Raw genomic sequence first — 21504 nt, forward strand, 5'->3', positions numbered from 1 at the left:
GAATAGATAAGATGAATATTAATTTCTGTTCATGAAAATGTACTTGATCTATTTTAAAAATAATTTGACATATTATACTCAGACTTCACTGAATAAATAGCTTTTAACAAATTTTAAAGTTTTCTGACTTTATACAATAAACACAATATTAAGGTACTTAGAATCAATCAACAAATTCCATTTTCTCTTACCATCCATTTTTTGAACCACACAGCCTTAACATCAAGTAATGCCAAAAAATAGATTGGATCCAAAATTTTTTGTGAGACAAGTAGACTTTGGTCATGCTTAATTGATAATAGTGACAGAGTACTTTCCACAATTTCTTCCATATACCTTGAAATTTAAAAAAAAAAAAAGTTACTTGAATTATTTTTAGACTAGACTCAATGGATGATCTTAGAGGTCATGAATTCTAAGTTGCTCACTTTAATTAATGGAAGAAAGATAAAATAATACAGACAATCAAATTAATTTGAGTAGAATTTAAGCAAAACACTGGAATATTTCAATGGTAACAAAAAATGAAAGATTTAATAATTAATAATCAAAAATTCATGTGTAATCTATTTACTCTCAACACCAATAAATCTTATTATTGCATGAATACCAAAGAAAATAAAGTTTTTAGTCCACCATCATTACCTTGAACAATAACATAATCCAATAAATTTACTCCCTTTCTTCCACACAGTGACACTAGCCTCCTTGAAAGACCACCTTCTACAGGAAATCTTTTCCAAGCTCTCTTAATTCTAATGCTTTCTCTTTACTAAGTTTTTCCCATTTATACAGTATGCAGCTTGTTTGTACACAATTATTTATTTGTTGTCTATACATTAGACGATAGTCCCCTTGAGGAAAGGAAATGTTCTTTGCTTTTTTTGTATCCTCAATATTTAGCATAGTACCTAACACTTAGTAGACTCTTTAAAAATGTTTAATTGATTATAATATTATTTCTCATTAGAAGACCAAGAAAAGAAAGATAATGCCAAAATAAGTTAAGATAACTTCTATAAAACTGCTATTTAAAGTACTTTTAAATGAACATTAACTATTTAAATATATACATTTTTATAAAAAAAAATTTTCTTTAGAATGGAGTCCAAAAACTGAATAGTTAATTAATAATATATAAAGAAGTGTAAGGTTTAAGACAAAATTGATTGATTGATTGATATTTTTCAAATGGGAAAACAAATTTTGACTAGTAGTTCACCTTAATACGACTTCAATTTTTAATAATATAACTTTGAAGATGAAAAGAAAGTGGTGTGAAAGAAATCATATAATAAAGTAGAAAATGGAAGAAAAGTATAGATGTTGCTCTAACGAGTAATCAATTGGTCAGGAAAGTATATACCTTAAGACGGGAGACAGAGAAAGAGAGAGACAAGAGAAGTAGGAGGTTTGACATAGAGTATGGGAGCACATTATTAGAAGTGATGCTACAATCATTTAAAGTTACATTATAATGCCCACAGACATAAAGGTAGGTCAAAAGTCTTGGGTTTTACATTCATCAAATTAACATCTCAGAAAAGTTACGATACAAAATTATCAAAAGACAAAAAGAATGAGTATTGGGTATACACTATATAGTATTGTGAGGAATAAACAAGGTGTATACTTTGTCTCCTTTCTCCAGAAGACAACAACTTAGTGGACAAATAGACTAAACTAGATGGTACAATTTATGGCCATTACAAGACAACATTCAATTCAAAGTTAAAAATGTAATAAAGACCATAAGTATTTTAAAATAAAGTTGGAAATCAATAAGGAACGGTATTATCAGAAAAGAATTTATATCAGTCTTAAAGAATAACTAAGACTTGCTTAAAATGAGAGATGGAAGGATATTCTAAACAAAGAAATGGAGTAGACATGAATTCAAAGGCAAAAAGCAGAGATTACAAAAAAGAGGCAAGGAAACAATTTTATTATCTTCTTGAATGTATCTGGTCTCACAAATAGCTGTGAGAATTTATACACATGCACATATGTGCATATATATATAAGTATTACATAAATATGTATCTTCTAATCATTCAGGGTTCATTCAGTCAACTATAAAGACTTTGGGGAGCAGGAAAAAGAGTGAAGATTAGCAGAAGAAGAAAAATCAATTTACATATTGACACTATTAAATAGTGTCTCTGAACCTTTTGTTCTTTTTCTCTAGTATTAATCTTACTCTTTGTTTCAGGTCTGAGTATAAAGCACTAACTCTGACATCTTCCGACCCTGTTCATATCTGATCATTAAAACTGAATTCAGTGTATACACAGATCTGATTTCTGAAGAAGTTTATTCTGATCCAGTGCATAAAATCCAATTTTATCTGAACCTTTTGATCCACTGATTCAACCTCTATAAGGGGTTTTTAAATTTTTTTTTTTTGGTGGACTTTTGGCAGGCCGATGAAATTTAAGAACTCATTCTCAAAATAATGTCTTTAAATGAATAAAATAAAATACATATAATTATCTATTTTTTTTTTAAAACATGTTCATGAAGTTCAGGTTAAGAATTCCAGCTCTATAATTCAGTATCATCAAATAGACTTATCACTTATTTGTCATGTCATATTCACCATAACTGCCTATCATTAGAAGTAGCCAACAGCCCCAGTTCAAGTAAAATTACTTATTCTTTGCATAAGGATAGTCATCTTTCAACTCTCTTTCTTAGAACAATCTTTTTTTTTTCCCCATCCTGTTTAAAAACATTCATCAAGTACATAGCCACAAGAAAACATCAACCCTCTCAACTTTGCAACTCCAAGAGCCCGATTCTTTGGAGTAACTATTGAAACAATATAAATGTGAAGCTCAAATCACAGAATTTGGGAAGATGTTACTCTGCTCTAGCAATACCTGACAAAAAGGAAACTCAACATCCTAGAGCATAGCTTGATGCACAAGAATGTGTTTTAGAGCCAGGCAACCAACATTAAGAATACATAGCTTGATTTGTGCAAGGGCCCTTCATGAAGAAGAAAGTAAAGGACAAGGAAATAAAAACAACTAAAATGATGGAAAAACACCCATGAACACAACCTTACCCACTAAAGGAATCCTTTCTTTTCTTGTAGTTCAATCATATCTAACTCTTCATGACCCCATCTGGGGACCAAGTCTTTTATGTAGCTTTCATTGGCCTACTGGATGATTGATTTTCTAAAAGAATGTGAAATCTGTTTATTCTAGAACATTTTGAAGAGGAATCATCTCCTTTTGTCTACTTAATTTTTTTTTTTTTTTTTTTTTTTTTTTGCTGAGGCAACTGGTGTTGAGTGACTTGCCCAGGATCACATAGCTAGGAAGTGTTAAGTGTCTAAGACCAGATTTGAAGTCAGATCCTCCCGACTTCAGGGCTGGTGCTCTATCCACTGCACTACTTAGCGGCCCCTCGTTTTGTCTATTTCAAAGTAATACACAGATCCTTACATCTAAAATATATACATAATAGATCGGCATCCTACAAAGAGCTAGATCTGTGTCTTGGAAAGCGCCATTTGTCTGGACTCCAGGAGCATATGCAGTTTCATTTTTCCAAACCAGAATAGTGGGGTGCTGAGATGAGAGGGAAGTAAGGAACATGTTTTTTATATTTCTTGTATGAGTGAGTACATTTACTAAAGCAGCTTATATACTATTAATAAACCCTGTAGTTAGAGCAACTTAACATGAGGTTTTACCTCTATTCATTATTCCTTGAAATTCCAAAAGTGACAAAACTGACACAAGATATGTCAGGGAAGGGAAAAAGTATTTTTTATCTCTTTGTAACTTTATTCTTCTTAAAGATGACGATAGCATTTCTGTTGGGGCAAAATTAATATAATTTAATTCTTTAATTTATTCTGGATCATTCTTCTTTTATAAAGTATAAGATATAATTTTACAGTTGGAATAAGCTATAGATATTATTTAACCCAATCTTTGTGTTACAAATGAGAAATGTTGGCACACAAAAGAAGAGTCACATAGTTGGAAACTCAATTGGTAACTGGCATTAATGACAAAGATCTTCTGACTCTTCTTAGTTACCACATTTATACAAGCATATTTAACCAGAAACAAGAAAACACCCAGTTTAAAAGCATCATAGGTAAAATATACTTCAATGTATAGATTCCTTGCTAGGATCCACTCTGACCAAAACGAAGCTTTGAGAACAAGTTACTAAAGGAAATACTAGCCTTGAAAGATGTCAAAAAGTCTAAACCTATTTCTAACCATCCATAAAGAAACAACTCTGAGAGCTGTGTGTCATTTCCAGAATGTAGATAATTCCATCATTCTTATAGGTTTTACTTCATATTTGGGTGAGAATTACATTTACATATTGATATATATATATTTCCTATCTGAGAGAAACACTTACATTTACCTATCGATATATATATATATATATATATTTCCTATCTGAGAGAAACCAACCAACTTGCCATAGGTTGGCACTGAGAAGACTAAAAAACAAATGTCTGAATTAGCAAGTAGTTGATGACTAAACAGGATTAAAACTCAAATCTTTACTCTCTTCTTGGTGCAACTATTATTCTATGCTGTCTATGTGTTGTATAGAATGAAATGTTTAGAATTACAATATAATTGTGAAAAGAACACATAAGGGTAATTAAAAAGTTATTATTCTGACCATCTTATATACAATAAATTTATCATTTAAATCCCTGATCCAATTCTTAACCCTATTACTAAATATCAAAATAGAGTACTATATTAAGTTTCACATGAAATATGGGAAGAAATAGTCAAATCCATATTTATACTTCTAAATCTGACATTTTCTAAAGGACTTACTTTTCTGGATGACGAATCCAAAAAGATGGAACTTCCTTTTGATATTCATTTAAAAGACGTACCTATATGGAAGACAGGAACACAATTTGAAAAAGAGGAATTCTGAAATACAAAACTAAATACAAAGGAATATATATTTAATCAATATGTACCTTTTTAAGTAAACGGATCACATTAGGATGAGTAACATCTACTCCAGTCAACAGAGTTGGAATATGGTTTTCACCCGAAAGAAAATATAATTCCAAATGTCTGGCTGGAAAAAAAAAGGTAACAGCAAAATGGTATCATTACATCATACATTTGGTATTTTCTGATAGCTATTCCCCACCCATTTTCCAAGTTGTGTATGTCCATATATTACTGCATATAAGGGTACAAATAGAAATATGTGAGAAAAATGTGAGAAAAAATGTATAACACACATACCTAAGCTTGTATAAATTTCTTTGGTTATATGCAGTGGTGAAAGAGTAAATGTCTGTGCATAGAATTTCAAAATTCGATCCTGTGGAAAAAGGACAGAATATTTATAGCTAACATTTCAATCAACAAATATAAGAGGAATCTGTGCAAAACAAATGGCTGTTTCAACTTTGCAAAAAAGAATAATGAACCCAGGGAAGTGAAGTCAGTCATTCACATATCTACTTAGATTCCTATTTATAAAAGAACTGATAGTGGCTAACCAAAGCAGATATTATAAAATGATATCAATTAATCAAGTTGGAGTTTTTGGAATTCAAACATATCTTAAAGTATATCACAATTTGGAACATCTACATGGGGAAACAAATTATAGAAAAGAGATATTCACAATGTCTTCTGACTAAATTTAATCACTTTTTTCCAAATCCTAATTTATTTTGTTGAATTTCAAAGTAGAAATATTTCCCTAATTACCTTTTTCTTACTCTCAAAGAAAAGAAAGATACTGCTACATGCTCATGACAATAGGGAAGGAGCTCCAGTCCTATAAATTCATTACTATACAAAGCTCTTGGTAAGACTATATATTCTACAAATATAGATCTCTAAGTGTTCTGAAAAGCAGTCTTAGAGAGATGTGTGATGCATTTCACAGTCACTCAGCCAAGATGTGTCTGAGATCCCACATGAATTTGAATGTTCCTTACTCTAGGCCAACTCTCAACATTATATTACAACATATTGCTTTTTATACTTAAAAAATCTAATAAAATTAAAATCTATGAGATTTGCCCAAGATCAAACAAACACTATGTGACAAAGGCAGGCCTTGAACATAGACCTTCTCAGCTTTAAAGTCAGTTTTCTCCCTACTCTCTCCCTCTACTTTTATGATGAAAAAAATATATATATATGTATTATTTTAGTGTTATATGTTATGTTAAATTACAATAAATTATAAAAAATAGAAGCAACTAAGCAACACAGGTGATCCTTCTCATTAATTTCATATTATATCAACTTTAACATAAAGCAGTGTTTTGAACTATAATAATTAAATCTTATTTTCCATATCTTTATAACAAGGTAGTTCCACTAACGAGTGACTAAAAACATTCCCTAGCAATCCTAAAAAATTTGTGCCAAATCTAAGATACTTAACTCTTTAGCAAGCATAAAGTTTCACTTGTGAATTGGCAGAAAATCATAAAATTTCAACTAATGATATTATTAGCTAGTTATATGCTACTAAAAGTATTTTACACACACAAAAAAAAAAAAAAGCCAAAAAAGTATGGAATTAAAATTACTAGAAACTTTTAGTGCTCATATTAGTTAGGAATGAAAATAATTTCTTGCTGAATTTCCTAATTCAAACTAATTTGAAACTAATTCACTAATTCAAAACTAAAATTATCAAAGTATTTTACATAAAATATTTAAATGACCTTAATTATTTTCTAAACTTCCAATCTCATAAAGTTAAAGTATTTACTAAATATATTCCTTATTAAACCAAGAAGAAATAAAAATATAATACAATGCTCTATTTGACCTTTAAATTAAAGAACACCAGAAATATTAAAAACATAATCCACAAAGGCATTTCTCATGTCTGATTATTATGGATTAAAATTGCTTAGTTTGTAGTAAGTAGTCTGCAGCACCCTCTGGTGTTTGAAATATTGAAGTACCTTCAATTAAACAGCTTTTCTCATAAAAAATTTTACAAAGTAACAGAAGCTCAAAAAAGTATCTTAAAGTCTACAAGATGCAATCATTTGTCTTCATTACATTATATCATAACTTTATATGGATTTAAATTATAAGTGATATAACAAAAGAGATACTAATATTTAGGCAGTAGGCATTGATATGATGATAGCTAGTCCCAACAGTGTCACTAGTTAACTATGTAACTCTGGACAAGTCAACTGATCTCACTGTACTTATTAAGTATCATCTGCAAAATTAGATAAAATCACAAAGGTCATTTCCATACTTAATATTCTATTCTATCAAATTCTACAATTTCTACAAAATATTCTACAAAATTTAAAGGTAAGTTTTAGCAAAATGACATATAAAATGTATAATCAAAAAAAGGAGGAAATAAGGCTACAATTTCTAGAAAATAAACAAAACAACTATTTGAAAAGCTTTACTGAAAAACAATAAACTATTATAACCTTTTTTTAAAATTTTACTTAATAGAAACTGTCTGCCTAATAACAAACTTTAATATGGCACAATGGTTGGCAAACAACAAGCAATTTTTAAGTTTTACCTAGTGCCAGGTTACTGAACTAAGCCTGAGGATACAAATTAAGTCACAAATCAACAACAACATAAAACATTTTATTAACTACTATTCTAGTCTTCATAATGGATCTTCAATATTTCTCATTCCACTTCAAAGACCCCATAACTACACCTACTCTTATGGTACACCTTCCTAGGATATCTGAACTTCTCACTGAAAACCCTCCTTCATATTTTGCAGAAAAAAATTGAGGCTTTTCGCCCTGTGTGCCTCCTTGTCTCCTATTTCTCATTTCAAATCACTCAAATACTATCTGCCACTATTTCCTCCTCTAACCCCATTTCACACTAGGAGGTGACCTTACTCCTTACCAAAGCCTATTCCACTACAAAAGCGATCCTAGCACATACCATTTACTCCACTAGATTGCCCCTCTGTCATGCCCATTTGATCACTTATCTTCAAGCACTTCTTGTTTTCTTCCCTACTGCCTACAAATATCCTCATGTATCTTCCATTCTCAAAAAAACCTTCACTTGATCCTTCCAACCCAGTAAACTACTGTTCTATGTCTTTTCTGACCTTTGTGGCTAAACTCCTAGAGAAGGCCATCTGCAATAGGTGTCTCTACGTTTCCACTTAACATCCTATAATCAAGCTTCTGATTTCAACATTCCAGTGAAATTGCTTTCCAAAATTACTAATGATCTCCTATAAAATCCAATGGTCTTTTCTAAACCTCTATTTCCAAACTTCTTGCACTTTACTCTGTGTCACACATTCTTCAATATAGTGACATTTGTCTCCTTGCTGTTCCACAAACAAGACACTTAATCCCTCCACTCTGGGCATTTTCTCTAGCTAATCTCCACACCTGGAATACTCTCCCTATCCATCTCTTCCTACTGAACTCTTGGATTTCTTTTAAGTCCCAACTAAAATCTCATCTTCCACAAGAAGCCTTTCTCAACCACTCTTAATTCTAGTGCCTTCCATATTAATTATTATTTTTGGTTTATCCTATATGTAACTTCTCTGTACATATATGTTTGCTTGTTAGTCTCCCCATTAGATTGTGAACTCCTTGAGAGAAGGCACTATCATTTACTAATTTTGTATATTCCCAGCATTCAGCACAATGTGTGGAATATAGTAAGTAAATGTTTTTTACTGACTCACCAAAATAATTCCTTCCCTTCAAAGAGGGTGCATTTTAATAGAAAAGATGGATGGAAAAACTTATTTTGTGTCTACCATGGGCCAAGCACTGTGCTAAGGGCTTTACAAATATTAGCTCCTTTGATCCTAACAACTATATGAGGTGCTATTATTATCATTTCCATTTTACAGTTGAGGAAACCAACGCAACCCGTAGTTAGTTAATTTGTCAAAAGTAACTAAGTATATAAGAGTAGATGCGAATTCAAGTCTTCCTGACTCCTAACTTCCTGACTCTTAAGTCCAAAGTCCAAGTCTATCTACTTGCCTCATAATGAGAGAGACAACATGTAAGTAACTAAGAACTAGATATATTTAAAATACAAAAGGGAGACATGAATAGTTGGGGATAAGTAAGAAGAAAAGGAGTGGAGGAAGACCAGGATTTTAAGCTAGATTTTGAAGGAAACAAGGGAAACTAAGAGAAGTCAGTGAATGGTCAGAGGGGTAAGTAACATAGCTCCTGCCATTGTTTGCTTTTAGTTCTCAAAAAGGACCATGATATCAGGGAAGTCAAGTTATGACATGCAAATAAAGTGGGTTTAAGGGAGGGAGGCTGGGCAAGATCACCTGCCTCACTTTTTCCTCCAGAGCAATCTGGATCCAATGGTCGGATACAGATCAGATGACTGGAAATGCTTCTGGATGCAGTGGGAGACTTTAACAGGTCTCAGTTTGAATGAGGCAATGCCCATTCAGTGATTGAGTCTAAGTAGTAACTGAGGAAAAGAATGGCCTCCATGGAAATGGATTATTACATGTAAGCAAATTATGTTGGCTTCTCTAACTGGTTTTAAGGTGTGTGAAAGGACGTAAAGTGTAAGACCGGAAGGCTAAGAAGGGGCCAGATTAAGAATACCTTTATATGCTGCATAGAAGAATTTACACTGAATCTTGAATTTAATAGTGAACCCCTGAAGCTTAGTGTGAGAGGATGAGGAAGTGGTGAGGTTAACATGGGTAGACAGCACTTTCAAAAAATCAATGACAGCTGAGCAGAGAATGGATAGGATCAAGGAGAGACTGGAGGCACAGAAACCAGTAAGCACTTTATAAAAGCTTTTCAATTTCATTTCATTCCAGTTATAAGCTTTTCTTTAAATAAGATGTTTGTTAAAATTTATTTATGAATTGAAATATTTTCTATGGTATATAATTACAGAAATTTTCTATTTTTTAAAATCATCTTCAGATGACTACTAATATTTTGGCTTTAAATTTACCCACTACCATCCAACTTTGTTGTCAAGTAATATCAATGCCTCACATGTAATCAATGATTTATAACTTATAATATTTTCTTCACAAACACTGTATGAGGCAGGTAGTGTATTATGAATACTTTTACAGATAAACTGGGTGTCAAAAAGATTAAATAACTCAACCAGAAATGAACTGGTATTATTAGAAGGGGAAGAAATAGGACACTAATTGAAGTCACTTAACTTTTCAATTCAATAAATGATTGTAAACAAAAACTTATGTTTATTAAAAGTCCTAACAAGAAAAAATTAATAAATTCCAGTTCACCACTCTTTCTCACTCATTTTTAAAGACTGTAGCATCTATAATTATACAAATCTTCTAGAAGCAAATCATTTTATTCAAAGCAAAAGAATAGTAGAATGGCTGTACCTTATAAAAAATTTAATCTTAAAAGCCAGGTTAAATTGTGTGCTATTATAGGCATGAAGCAACTAGGTGATACAGCTAGTGAACAAAAAAATCAAACCTGGAGTCAGAAAGGCCTGGGTTCAAATTCAGTCTCAGACACCTAGGTGACCCCAGGAAATTAAATTAAATTTATTTTACTTTGTCTGTGTCAATGTTCTCATATGAAATTGGAGATAATAATAGCACATACTTCCTAGAATTGTTATGAAGATAAAAAGACAAAATATTTGTAAACCAAACTCATATATACATATATGTATGTATGTATGTATGTATATTATATATATATAAATTTTAACTATTATTTTTAAGATTTATTTAATAATTCTTGTAGTATTGCAAAACAAAACCATGTTAACTTTATTCAGCACTTAAAACATTTGAATAATAAAACCCACTATTTAAATAACTCAAAATATAACAAAAGTTTTCATCTAATCACAAATTCAAGGACAATTTTTAATTTAGACTAAATTGTTGATTCAAAATTCTTAAAGGCAAAAATAATGCTTATAACTTTTCTGAATTATTGGTTTATAGAAAAATTCCATAAATATAGAAAAAAATGTACAGTTTATTTTACATAATAAAAGAATTTGTCTTTAAAATTTCCATATATCAGTGTCTCCTTACATTAAATGCAGGATCAGGATCTGCAAGAGATACTGTAAGTTTTTCACAAAGAGTAGTCCAGTTTTCACAGTTTAATACATCAGAAGGAGGAGCAGAGCACAATGCTAGCATTGCTTCAAGCCGTACCTGTGACATCAGAAGAAAACCCACATATTATATTAACATAAATCATTAACATAGGACCAGTAAAATAAGAAACCTTTAATAAATGATTGAATAGTTGAATTCAAATAATTCAGAAATGGACAGTAAAACAAACCAGATCTTCCTTTAAAATTGTCTTACAAGCCAATGTCTTAAACATTATGCATTTTTTTAAAATAGCAAAGGCATCCTTATGTCAGAGCAAGAATAATTTCTTAATTAAAAACCAAGAGCACTAAAGTCTTTTAGACTGCAATTCTAATCATATATATAACTTTCTTTTTAAATTTACTTCTATAAGACATTGAATAATATCATATTTTCCCCAAGAAAAGGTGGAAAGGGAAAGGAAGACTGAAAAGGTTAACTACAGTTTAGAAAACTGAGTTGCTTTTTACAAAACATTTATCACTACATCATCTCCTATTCAGAATCCAGTGGAAACAGAAGCAATCAAACAATGGAAGCATAAGCAAAGTGAAATTTATCCCCACTCATCCCCACTTTGGCCTTAACACAAAGCATATGGTGATTCTATGTTTCTTTCCTATTCTGCTATTGAAATAAGGCTTTAAAAAAAAGTAACATGCACAAGTTTGGAAAGTTTGAAAGTACCCTACAATGAAAAAGTGTTAGTTCTCCTAAAATTTGTTTTTTAATTGGCAAATGAAAAAAAAAATCTTTGAAAAGTATTTTGTGGCTTACATCACTTAGAATAAAAGGGGCGGAAACAATATACTTTCCCCTCTCCCAAAATATTCTTAATTGGGGGATCTGGCAATGTGTCTAAGTAAATGTCCCAAAAAACTAGAGGGAAGAATCAAGGAGAAGTGGGTGATAAATAGCTGGAGAAAAATCAAGAATGAAGATTAAGTAAAGACCATTGGATTTGATAATTAAGAAATCATTAATAACTTTGAAAAGTATAATTTCAGTGGAATAAAGTTAGAAGCCAAATTGTAGGATGTTAAAAGAGTAAACCATACATATTATAAATAGCCTTCTCAAGGATGTTATCCACAAAGCAGAAAAGAAAAGCTGGAATGGAAGGATCATGCGAAGTTTTTTTTGTTTTGTTTTGTTTTTTTTTAAGGATGAGGCAAAGGATTGTAGGTTGTAGGAAAGAAGCAGTAGACAATAGATGGATGGAAGATAAGTGAGAGAGTAAGAATGAATAACAAAGGGGGCATTCGGCTGGAATAAGATCACTTATGTAGGGAGGGATTTGCTCAGGTAGGAGGGTTAATACTTCTTAAGAGATAAAGTAGTGGAAAGAATAGTAGATTACATCAGAATGAAATGAGATAAGGAAATCAGGGAAAAGAGGACAGAGTAAATAATCGATTTTTTTAAATAAAATATGAGACAAGATTCTCATGGAGATGCTGGGGGAAAGGAGAGCTACAAGACATTTGAAATGGGATGAAAATATTTGGGAAAGTCACTGCAGAGAGAAGGACATTAAGTTTATGAAGCAAGTCTAGAAGGTTTGCCTAGCAGTAATGAGAGCACCACATATAATTCTAGTTCATTTATTCAATACCATATCAACTTCAACAGGTGAGATTATTTAACATAAATTAGGAGATAATAATTAATTGGAAGATTAATTATTTCTCTGTATTTCTTCTCTGAAACAAAGAAAACTAGGCAATCTGTCTGTAATTATTGTTATTTATCATAAAAATTTAAATAAATATAGCAAGGAGGTTACAGCAGTATATCACATAGCTTATATGTTATGAACAGGGTGGATTATATTAGGAATTCAGAGCTGGTGCAATATCTAGAAATCCAAGGAAGAAGAGAGAAGGAGAAAGGGAAAGAAGGAAGGAAGGAAGGAAGGAAGGAAGGAAGGAAGGAAGGAAGGAAGGAAGGAAGGAAGGAAGGAAAGATTTATTAAGCACTCCTGTGCAAGGCTATGTTAAGTGCTTTAACTATATTATTTCATTTGATACAAGTAACAATCCTTGGAGGTAGATGGTATTATTATTCCCATTTTACAATTGAAGAAAGTGAAGGAGGCACAGGTTAAGTGATTTGCCCAAAGTCATGTTATCTAGGTAAGTGTCCAAGTGTAATGGGCTGAGGTTTGAGTTGATGCACTGGGGTCCCAAGCACATGAGGCTAAATAGTAATTGGACCATACTCTATTAATATATAAGCTTAGAGAAAGAATGGCCCCTGCCCACTCTTTGTGCAAGTCCTGATGTGTTGTATAGGAAATGACGATTTTGGTGAGTGGAGGCAGGGGAGTGGAAAAGGAAGGGGAAGGAGAGACTGCTTGCATTGCCATTGCGACAGCTTTTCAGCTCAGATCCCCCTCTGTTAGCTGGCTTCCTGTCACAGTTGCCCATATTGCTATCGCAATCCTTATTCACCTCTTCACTTCAATAAAGAGTGAAGATTTTTCCCTTAACCTGAATTCCTAACTCCGGCTGATTTTAAATACATGGTCATTACAATTGGTGCCCAACTAAACAAAAGAAAGGGGGAGCCACAGGTAAGCCTAGAGAACTACTAAATCTAGAACTTTATACTATTAACTTCTTGATTTTTGACAAAAATGCACTGGCTCCGGCAAACAGGTTTTATAACCCACCGGAAGGGCAGTGTCCAGTGCGAGCAGCTCCACTATCTTTAGATAATCGCCAGGTGATGTGGAGTGACCCAGAACGTGGTGAATGGAAGGGACCAGATAGGCTAACTGCTTGGGGAAGAGGGTTTGCTTGTATCTCTACAGGTGGAGAAGGAATCAGATGGGTGCCAACAAGCCGTATTCGCCTTGTCCATTGCAGAGAGGCGGAGCAGACCCTTGAAACGAAGGAGAAGACCCAAGAAACATCGGGTGGTTCTGTTGCTGATTGTGCTTACCATTGAAAGAGCGTGGCAGTTATGGCGTTTGACTCATGGACATAGAAAATCATTGGACTTCAAAACCTTCAGAAATCATTGGATTCTCTGAGACATTAGATTGTTGTAGGACCCTCAGGAATCATCGGATTCTTTGAGACATAAGACTTGAAAGCCCTCAGAAATCATTGGATTTTCTGAGAAATGATAAGACTGTTACAGGACTTCAAAATCTGCTGGAATCATTGGATTCCCTAAGACATAAAAAGACTTTTGCTGGATTTCAAAAACTTGGGGGGATCATTGGATTCCCTGATAATGTGAAGCAATGGACAATAGATTGGTTTTGGACTATCTCTTGGTTGCTGAAGAAGGTGTATGTGTGACTGCTGTTTACATACTCTCCTTCTAGGACTTTTGGCAATCTTTTAGAACACAATGTTGATTTATATTGTTTGTTATACCATTACTTGGGTGTATAATTCATGTTTGTTACACCACATCAAGCCTGCACTGACTATGGGGAGAGTCATCACTAATAGCCTCTGCGTTGTTGCTATGTGCTTGTGTAATACTTCCCATGCTGATGGGTTTGTGCATAATAAGACCCTTCAGCCCAGAAATCTGCTAGCAATCCCCACTTCCCTTTGGTGCTTTTCATCTCCCTTCCTGAGATGTCAGGGAGGGCGTGATTATCTCCTTTTTAGTGCTTTCACCTCCCTTCCTGAGAAGTCAGAGAGGGTGTGATCACCTCCCCTTGGAGGCTCTGACTTCCCTGAGGAGTCAGGGATGGCATGACCACCTGTGTTCTAAAACAAAAGAAAGCAGGAGATGTAATGGGCTGAGGCTTGAGTTGATGCACTGAGGTCCCAAGCACATGAAGCTAAATAGTAATTGGACCATACTCTATTAATATATAAGTTTGGAGAAAAAATGGCCCCTGCCCACTCTTTGTACAAGTCCTGATGTGTTGTATAGGAAATGACAACTTTGGTGGATGGAGGCAGGGGAGTGGAAAAGGAAGGGGAAGGAGAGACTGCTTGCATTGCCATTGCGATGGCTTTTCAGCTCAGATCCCCCTCTGTTAGCTGGCTTCCTGTCGCAGTTGCCCATATTGCTATCGCAATCTTTCTTGCCCATATTGCTATCGCAATCCTTATTCACCTCTTCACTTCAATAAAGATTGAAGATTTTTCCCTTAACCTGAATTCCTGACTCCAGCTGATTTTAAATACGTGGTCATTATATACAAGGATAAATCTGAACCCAAGCCCTCCTTGTTGCAGACTAAGAACTCAACACTGTGCTACAAACTATCTTATTCAATATAATGCCATAAATGCTAACTGTAATCATAAGACAATAAAAGAAATGAAGGGAATTTGCATAATCAAAGAGGAATTTGTTACAAAGTTAATTTACAGAAACTTAGAGAACAAGTTCAACTAAAAAACTAAGTGAAGCAATTAAGAACTTCAGCAAAAACAGAAGATATAAGATAAATCCACTGAAATCATCAGAATATATATTTTACTAATTAAATTCAGCAAGAAGGGATAAAATGAGAAACTTTATTTTAAAAACTGCAGAATATAAAAAGCCTTGAGAGTCTGCCTGCCAAGATATACATTAAAACTATATGAAAACAATTATAAAATATTCTCTAGAAATTTACAAAAATCTAAATAATTAGAGAAATACTCAGTACTCCTGGTAGGCTATGCCAATATAATAAAAAAAAAAATTGTTAATACTACCTAAAATAGTAGGTCAATTTGAAATTGACAGTAATTGAATTTGAAATTGAAATAACAGTAATACTATCTAAAATAATTTACATATTCAATGCAATAACAAACTATCTTCCTTTGTTGTTGTTTGTTGTTTGCTCATTTTTCCAGCCTACTTCTTGACCTCCAACTTCATGTTAAAGCTGGTTTCTGCTCCTGGGATGGAAAAGACAATATCAGAGGTTTTTGTACTATTTTCAAAGCTACATCTGAGGATCTAAAAATTTTCAGTTGTTCCAAGATGGCATGATCTGAGGAGAGATGTGGTCACTGTTCTCTTGGCCTATGCTCTGACACATAAGCCTCCACAAGCAATTTTCTGTGCAATGGTGCTGTAACTGGGACCCCTACTCGCCCATCCTCCCTCCCCAAATGCTAATTTCTAGCCCTGGGCATCTTGCTACCCTGTGGTCACAAGTTATAATGTTCCACTCTTCTTCTACACTCTGGAATATTCTGAAACCACAGCTCCTGCTCAGCCTCAAGCCTTGGGTCTGCAGCCCAGAATTGTCTATAGGCAATGCAAAGGGTCCTACACTCAGTACCAGCAAAGGTTTGCTATAATTTCCTTCTGACCATTTGTCCAATCCCACCTACCATTTGTGTGCTGAGAAATCCTGAACCTACTGTCCTGCTAATATAGCTGCCTCCAAATTGTGCCTTGTACTATATGTACTGTATTTCTTAAACCTAGCACTACCCTTTTGAGACAGATCTTTCTTGTCAATCTCCTAAGTTGTCTTGGGCAAAAAATTGTTTTTCTCGCTAAATTTTCATTGTTATGTAACAGTATGAGGGAAAGTTCTACTGTAGGAGGTGGTTATGAGGAAATGAAATTTTAAAAAACAAACACAAAAAGCATGAAAGAATCATTTAGAAATCTGTATTGAGGATCAAAGCTAAGATGGAGGATTAGAGTGAAGCAGCTGAATTCTCTTAACATTTCTCTTTAAAAAACTTTAAAATAATGTCTCAAATCAAATTTTAGAGCAGCAAATACCCCAAAAGGTGAAAGTGGAATACTTTTCTATACTAGGAAAATTTAGATCAGCCAGAGAAGTTTGTGACACTGAAATAGAAGCCTTTACACGCATGAAGAAAAATTAGTCAGAAAGAGACTACAGGGATTAGTTGAAGGTACTAAGGACAGCAGGTCTTTACTGGCAATTCTAAGGCAATTCCAAAGTAAAGAGGAACAAACTAGAGAGGGATTGATCACAAGAGAGAAACAATCTTGGGCATAGTTACAAGGCAAAGGTAGTGAAAACACTCAAGACAGCTGGGGTCAAAGTGAATAAACACAAGAATATAGCCCAGGAAAGCTGTAATTATAAAACTCTTTCAAGATCAAAAAAATCTTGGAAACACCAAACACTCCCAGAACTAACTCAGAAAACAATAGAATGGAAAAAACTTGAAGCTTGGCACATTGCCTTCCCATTCCCAAGTGAGCAGAACCCAACTTTAAAATAAAATAAAAAGTCAAAAAATAGGACTTCCAGCCAAGATGGCGGAGAGAACAGACACATTTAAGCTCTTTCTTGCGCTCAGAATACTTTATTTCATGACAAGACCTCGGAATTAGTGCTTGACTGAAAAAACCCACAAATACATTACCAACAGAAGATATCTTCAAAAGTCAGAAAAGATATGTTTTTGCTTGCGGGCAGGATGATTAGATCCAGTGCAGTCTTTAGACAGGCAGCAAGAGCACAGAAGGCAGCTTACACTGAGCCAATGAGAGTGGGGTGGGGTATGATCTCAGCCAGCAGAAAATCTGCAGGGAGAACTTTACCACAGTGTGGCTACTTTGTCCTGGCAGCAAGCTAGTAGATCAGCAGAAAAGCTATCAACACAGAGGGTAAAGACTTCAATCTCGAAACACTGGAGTCTCTCAGGACCTGGCCACACCCATCCAGCACCAGGAGTGGCTCAGCACATTCTCTGAGTCTCAGAAAGTGGCCCCTGTGCAGGCAGCGCAGCCATTGTTGTCCTGCTGCTGCTTCACTGCTACCTCCTACAATCTGTAGAGGAAGCTTGGTTTGTATACTGATCACTTTTCTAAAACTACTTTTTTTCTCTTTTAGTTTTTTTCTTTACAAGGAATGGGTTTCAGGTAAACAAGAAAAAGAAATAGTTTGATTAAGATGACATCAAAAATATTTATACACACATATAATGTTACCCTACATTTCTAAATCCTATTATTTCTAAGAAACTGCCTTAAATATCCTAATGATCTCAATGTGAATGCAAGTACATCTGATAAGAAAAAACAGAGCTAGTCAGTCTAGAGCTAGAATTGAAAATAAAAATTACTTACTCAGCAAAACTGAATTTAATCCTTCAGGAGAAAAAATAGACATAATATCTATAACTCATTATTAGAATATGAAATATAAAAAAAAGCTTTATGAATGATTTTCCTTTAAACATACTTCTTTAGGTTGCCCAGGGTCCAGTTGTTCTAAAATTAAGTGTAATTTTCCTTGACTGAATTTATAACTCTGAAAAACAAATTAAACATACAAAAATTTTTCATTTATTTAGTATCCTCATAATAAGTGCTTTAAAGACTAGAATTTCTAGATATAAATGAAACGAAGAGGAAAATATGAGCCATATTTATGCCCAAAAGCAGACACATGAGAACTTTATACAACATGGTTTCTCCATGTATATGAATACCATAGTTATATATTTTTTAAAAATACAGTACACAGAAAGCTCCTAGGTAAAGATTATATCATGCCTATACTATTTTTACATACTATTTTACAGCCCCTCCTTCTTTTTTACATTTTTCCCCTTCTATTTCTCTTCTCCTTTCTATTAGTCTCCACATTTCCTTTTCTCTCCCACTTTTCTATAGGGTGAGATAAGTTTTTCTGTGAGCTAAATAGGTCTGATATTCTCTTTGAGTCTAATCCAATAAGAGTAAGGTTCACACAATGCTCATCTCCTCTGTTCTTTCTCTCAATTGTAAGAGGTCTTTTTTGCTTCTTCATGTGATGTAATTTACACCATTTTACTTCCCCTTTCCTCAACTTCTAGTACAATTCCTTTTCCACCCCTAGTTTTCTTTTTATATCATCACAATAAAGTCAAATTATACTTACATCTTCTAAATATACCCATAACAAAGATAGAGTTCTCAAGAGTTAACATATCATTCTTCCACATAGGGATGTAAACATTTTAACCTTTAAAAAAAGGATTTTTCCCTTCTCTTTCTACCTTTTTAATGCTTCTCTTGAGTTCTATATTTGAAGATTAAATTTTCTGTTCAGCTCTGGTCTTTTCATCAAATATAAATAAAAATCCCCTACATCATTTAATATCTATCTTTTCCCCTTCAAGATGCTCAATTTTGCTAGATAGTCAATTCTTAGCTGTAGTCTTAGATGTATCACAATTCTGTCCTCCAGAATATCATATTCTAGGTCCTTCAATCCTTTATAGTGGAAACTGCTAGATAATTTCAAAATTACCAGCTCAAGGAGAAAATTTTACAAGTGGCCAGAAAGGTAAAATTCAAATACTGAGAAGCCACAGCTTCTCCTTGATCTGATAATTCTGAAATTTAACTATGATATTCCTAGGAGTTTCCATTTTGAGGCCTCTTTCAGGAAGTTATCAGTAGATTCTTTCAATGGCTATTTTATTCTCTAATTCTAGAACATCAGGGCACTTTTCCTTGATGATTTCTTGAAATTTGTTGTTGTCTAGACTCTTTTGTTCTCATCACAATTTTCAGTAGTCCAATAATTTTTAAATTGTCTCTTCTAGAACTATTTTCTAGGTCAGTTGTTTTTGTGATTTTCCATTTTTTTGTTTTTTGTTTTTTGTTGGTTTTGTTCAACTGATACTAATGTCTCATTGACTCATTCACTTCCATTTGTTCAATTATAGTTTTTAGTGAATTATTTTTTCAGTTAACTTTTTTATTGCCTTTTGTATTTGGCCAATTTAACCTCTAAATGAGTTGTTTTGTTCATTGGATTTTTTTTTTTTTCCATTTCAGAAATTCTGTTTTTAAGGAATTGATTTCATTTTCCATTTTGCCAAAATTATTTTATTAAGTACTGATTTTCCTCAGATAATTTCTGTGTTTCCTTTTCCAGAGTTCTCATTTCCGTTCTCCATTTTTCTTCTCTCTTTTAAGATCCTTTATAACTTCTTCCAAGAGAGCTTTTTGAATTGAAGACCAATTTATATCACCCGTTGAGGTTTCATCTGCAGATGTTTTGACTTTATTGTCATCAGGATTTGACGTCTGCTTTTCTTTATCTCCATAATAGCTACCTATGGTCAGAGCTCTTTTTGCTTTTTTGCTTATTTTTAAAAGTTGAGGTTTGCTTTTAGAACAAAGGGGAGATTTTCCTAAGCTTCCAATACAGGCAACTATGGATTCATTGTACGTTAGGGCCAGTCGTGCTGGCTTCCTGATGGAGCTGGGGTTATGTGGCCAAGTCCCACTTGTTATGCTGGGATTCAGGGGCTCACTATTTGTCTTCTGTGATTGTGTTGGAAGTACACTTCATACCTCTCAGACTGGCTAAGATGACAGGAAAAGTAATGATAAATACTGGAATGAATGTGAGAAAACTGAGACATTGATGCATTGTTGATGAAGTTGTGAACTGATCCAGCCATTCAGGAGAGAAATTTGGAACTATGTCCAAAGGTCTATCAAACTGCATACTTTTTGATCTACTACTGAATCTATGTTCCAGTGTCACTCCTGCATATGTATCCCAAAGGTCATAAGAGGGGAAAGAATCTATATGTGCAAAAATATTTGTAGTAGCTCTTTTTGTGGTGGCAAAGAACTGGAAAAATGAAAGGATGCTAATTGGGTAATGGGTGAATAAGTTATGGTATATGAATGCAATGGAATGCTATTATTCCATTACTATAAGAAATGATGAACAGACTGGTTTCAGAAAAGCCTGGAAAGACTTACATGAATTGATGAAGACTGAAGCGAGCAGAACCAGAAAACTATTGTATACAGCAACAGCAAGACTGTGTGATATTAAATCATGACAGACTTAGATTCCCTCAGCAATTCAGTGATCCAAGGCAATTCCAATAAACTTTGCATGGAAAATGTCTTCCACTTGCAGAGAGAGAACTATGGAGACTAAACACATAATGAAGCACACTATTTTCATCTTTACTTTCTCTTTTGTTTTGTTTTTTTCTTTCTCATAGTGGTTACCTTATGTTCTGATTTTTCTTTCCCAACATGAATCAAATGGAAATATATTAAAAATGAATATACAGATATAACCTATATCAAATTGCTTCCTAGTGTGGGAAAAGGGGGAGATAAAGGAGAAAGGGAGGAAAAAAAAATTGGAACTCAAAACCTCACAAAAATTAAAGCTGAAAATCATCTTTATATGTAATTGGAAAAATAATATGCTATTAAAATAAAATTTACTTTCTTTTTAAAAAAGAACCCCTGATTTAAAGCATGAACAGTGAAGTAACTTAATTTCTCTAATAGTATGCCCACTATGTGGTGGTATAAGCCACAACTAGTTCCATTAAAGCTTCTCACTGAGCAAAAGAATCAAAATATTTTCTGTTCAGCAATAGCACTATTTTAAAGTTATTCATAAAGAATATACTGTAAAATATTTTTTTCCCTAAGAAATCA

General features: G+C 33.4%; 1 protein-coding gene across 1 annotated transcript in view; it reads right to left on the reverse strand.

Moving 5' to 3' along the window:
* TBC1D32 (TBC1 domain family member 32) overlaps positions 1-21504 on the reverse strand; it is a 180506-nt gene that overhangs the window by 138968 nt on the left and 20034 nt on the right. The window contains exons 5-10 of the mRNA XM_051997642.1: positions 18275-18343; positions 11050-11175; positions 5262-5340; positions 4985-5088; positions 4833-4894; positions 192-336 (exon numbers count right to left, since the gene is read on the reverse strand). Of these exons, the coding sequence (XP_051853602.1) occupies positions 192-336; positions 4833-4894; positions 4985-5088; positions 5262-5340; positions 11050-11175; positions 18275-18343 (585 nt within the window). The remainder of the gene's footprint in view (positions 1-191; positions 337-4832; positions 4895-4984; positions 5089-5261; positions 5341-11049; positions 11176-18274; positions 18344-21504) is intronic.

This window comes from Antechinus flavipes, chromosome 4 (assembly GCF_016432865.1).
Source record: "Antechinus flavipes isolate AdamAnt ecotype Samford, QLD, Australia chromosome 4, AdamAnt_v2, whole genome shotgun sequence".
Classification (NCBI taxonomy): domain Eukaryota; kingdom Metazoa; phylum Chordata; class Mammalia; order Dasyuromorphia; family Dasyuridae; genus Antechinus; species Antechinus flavipes.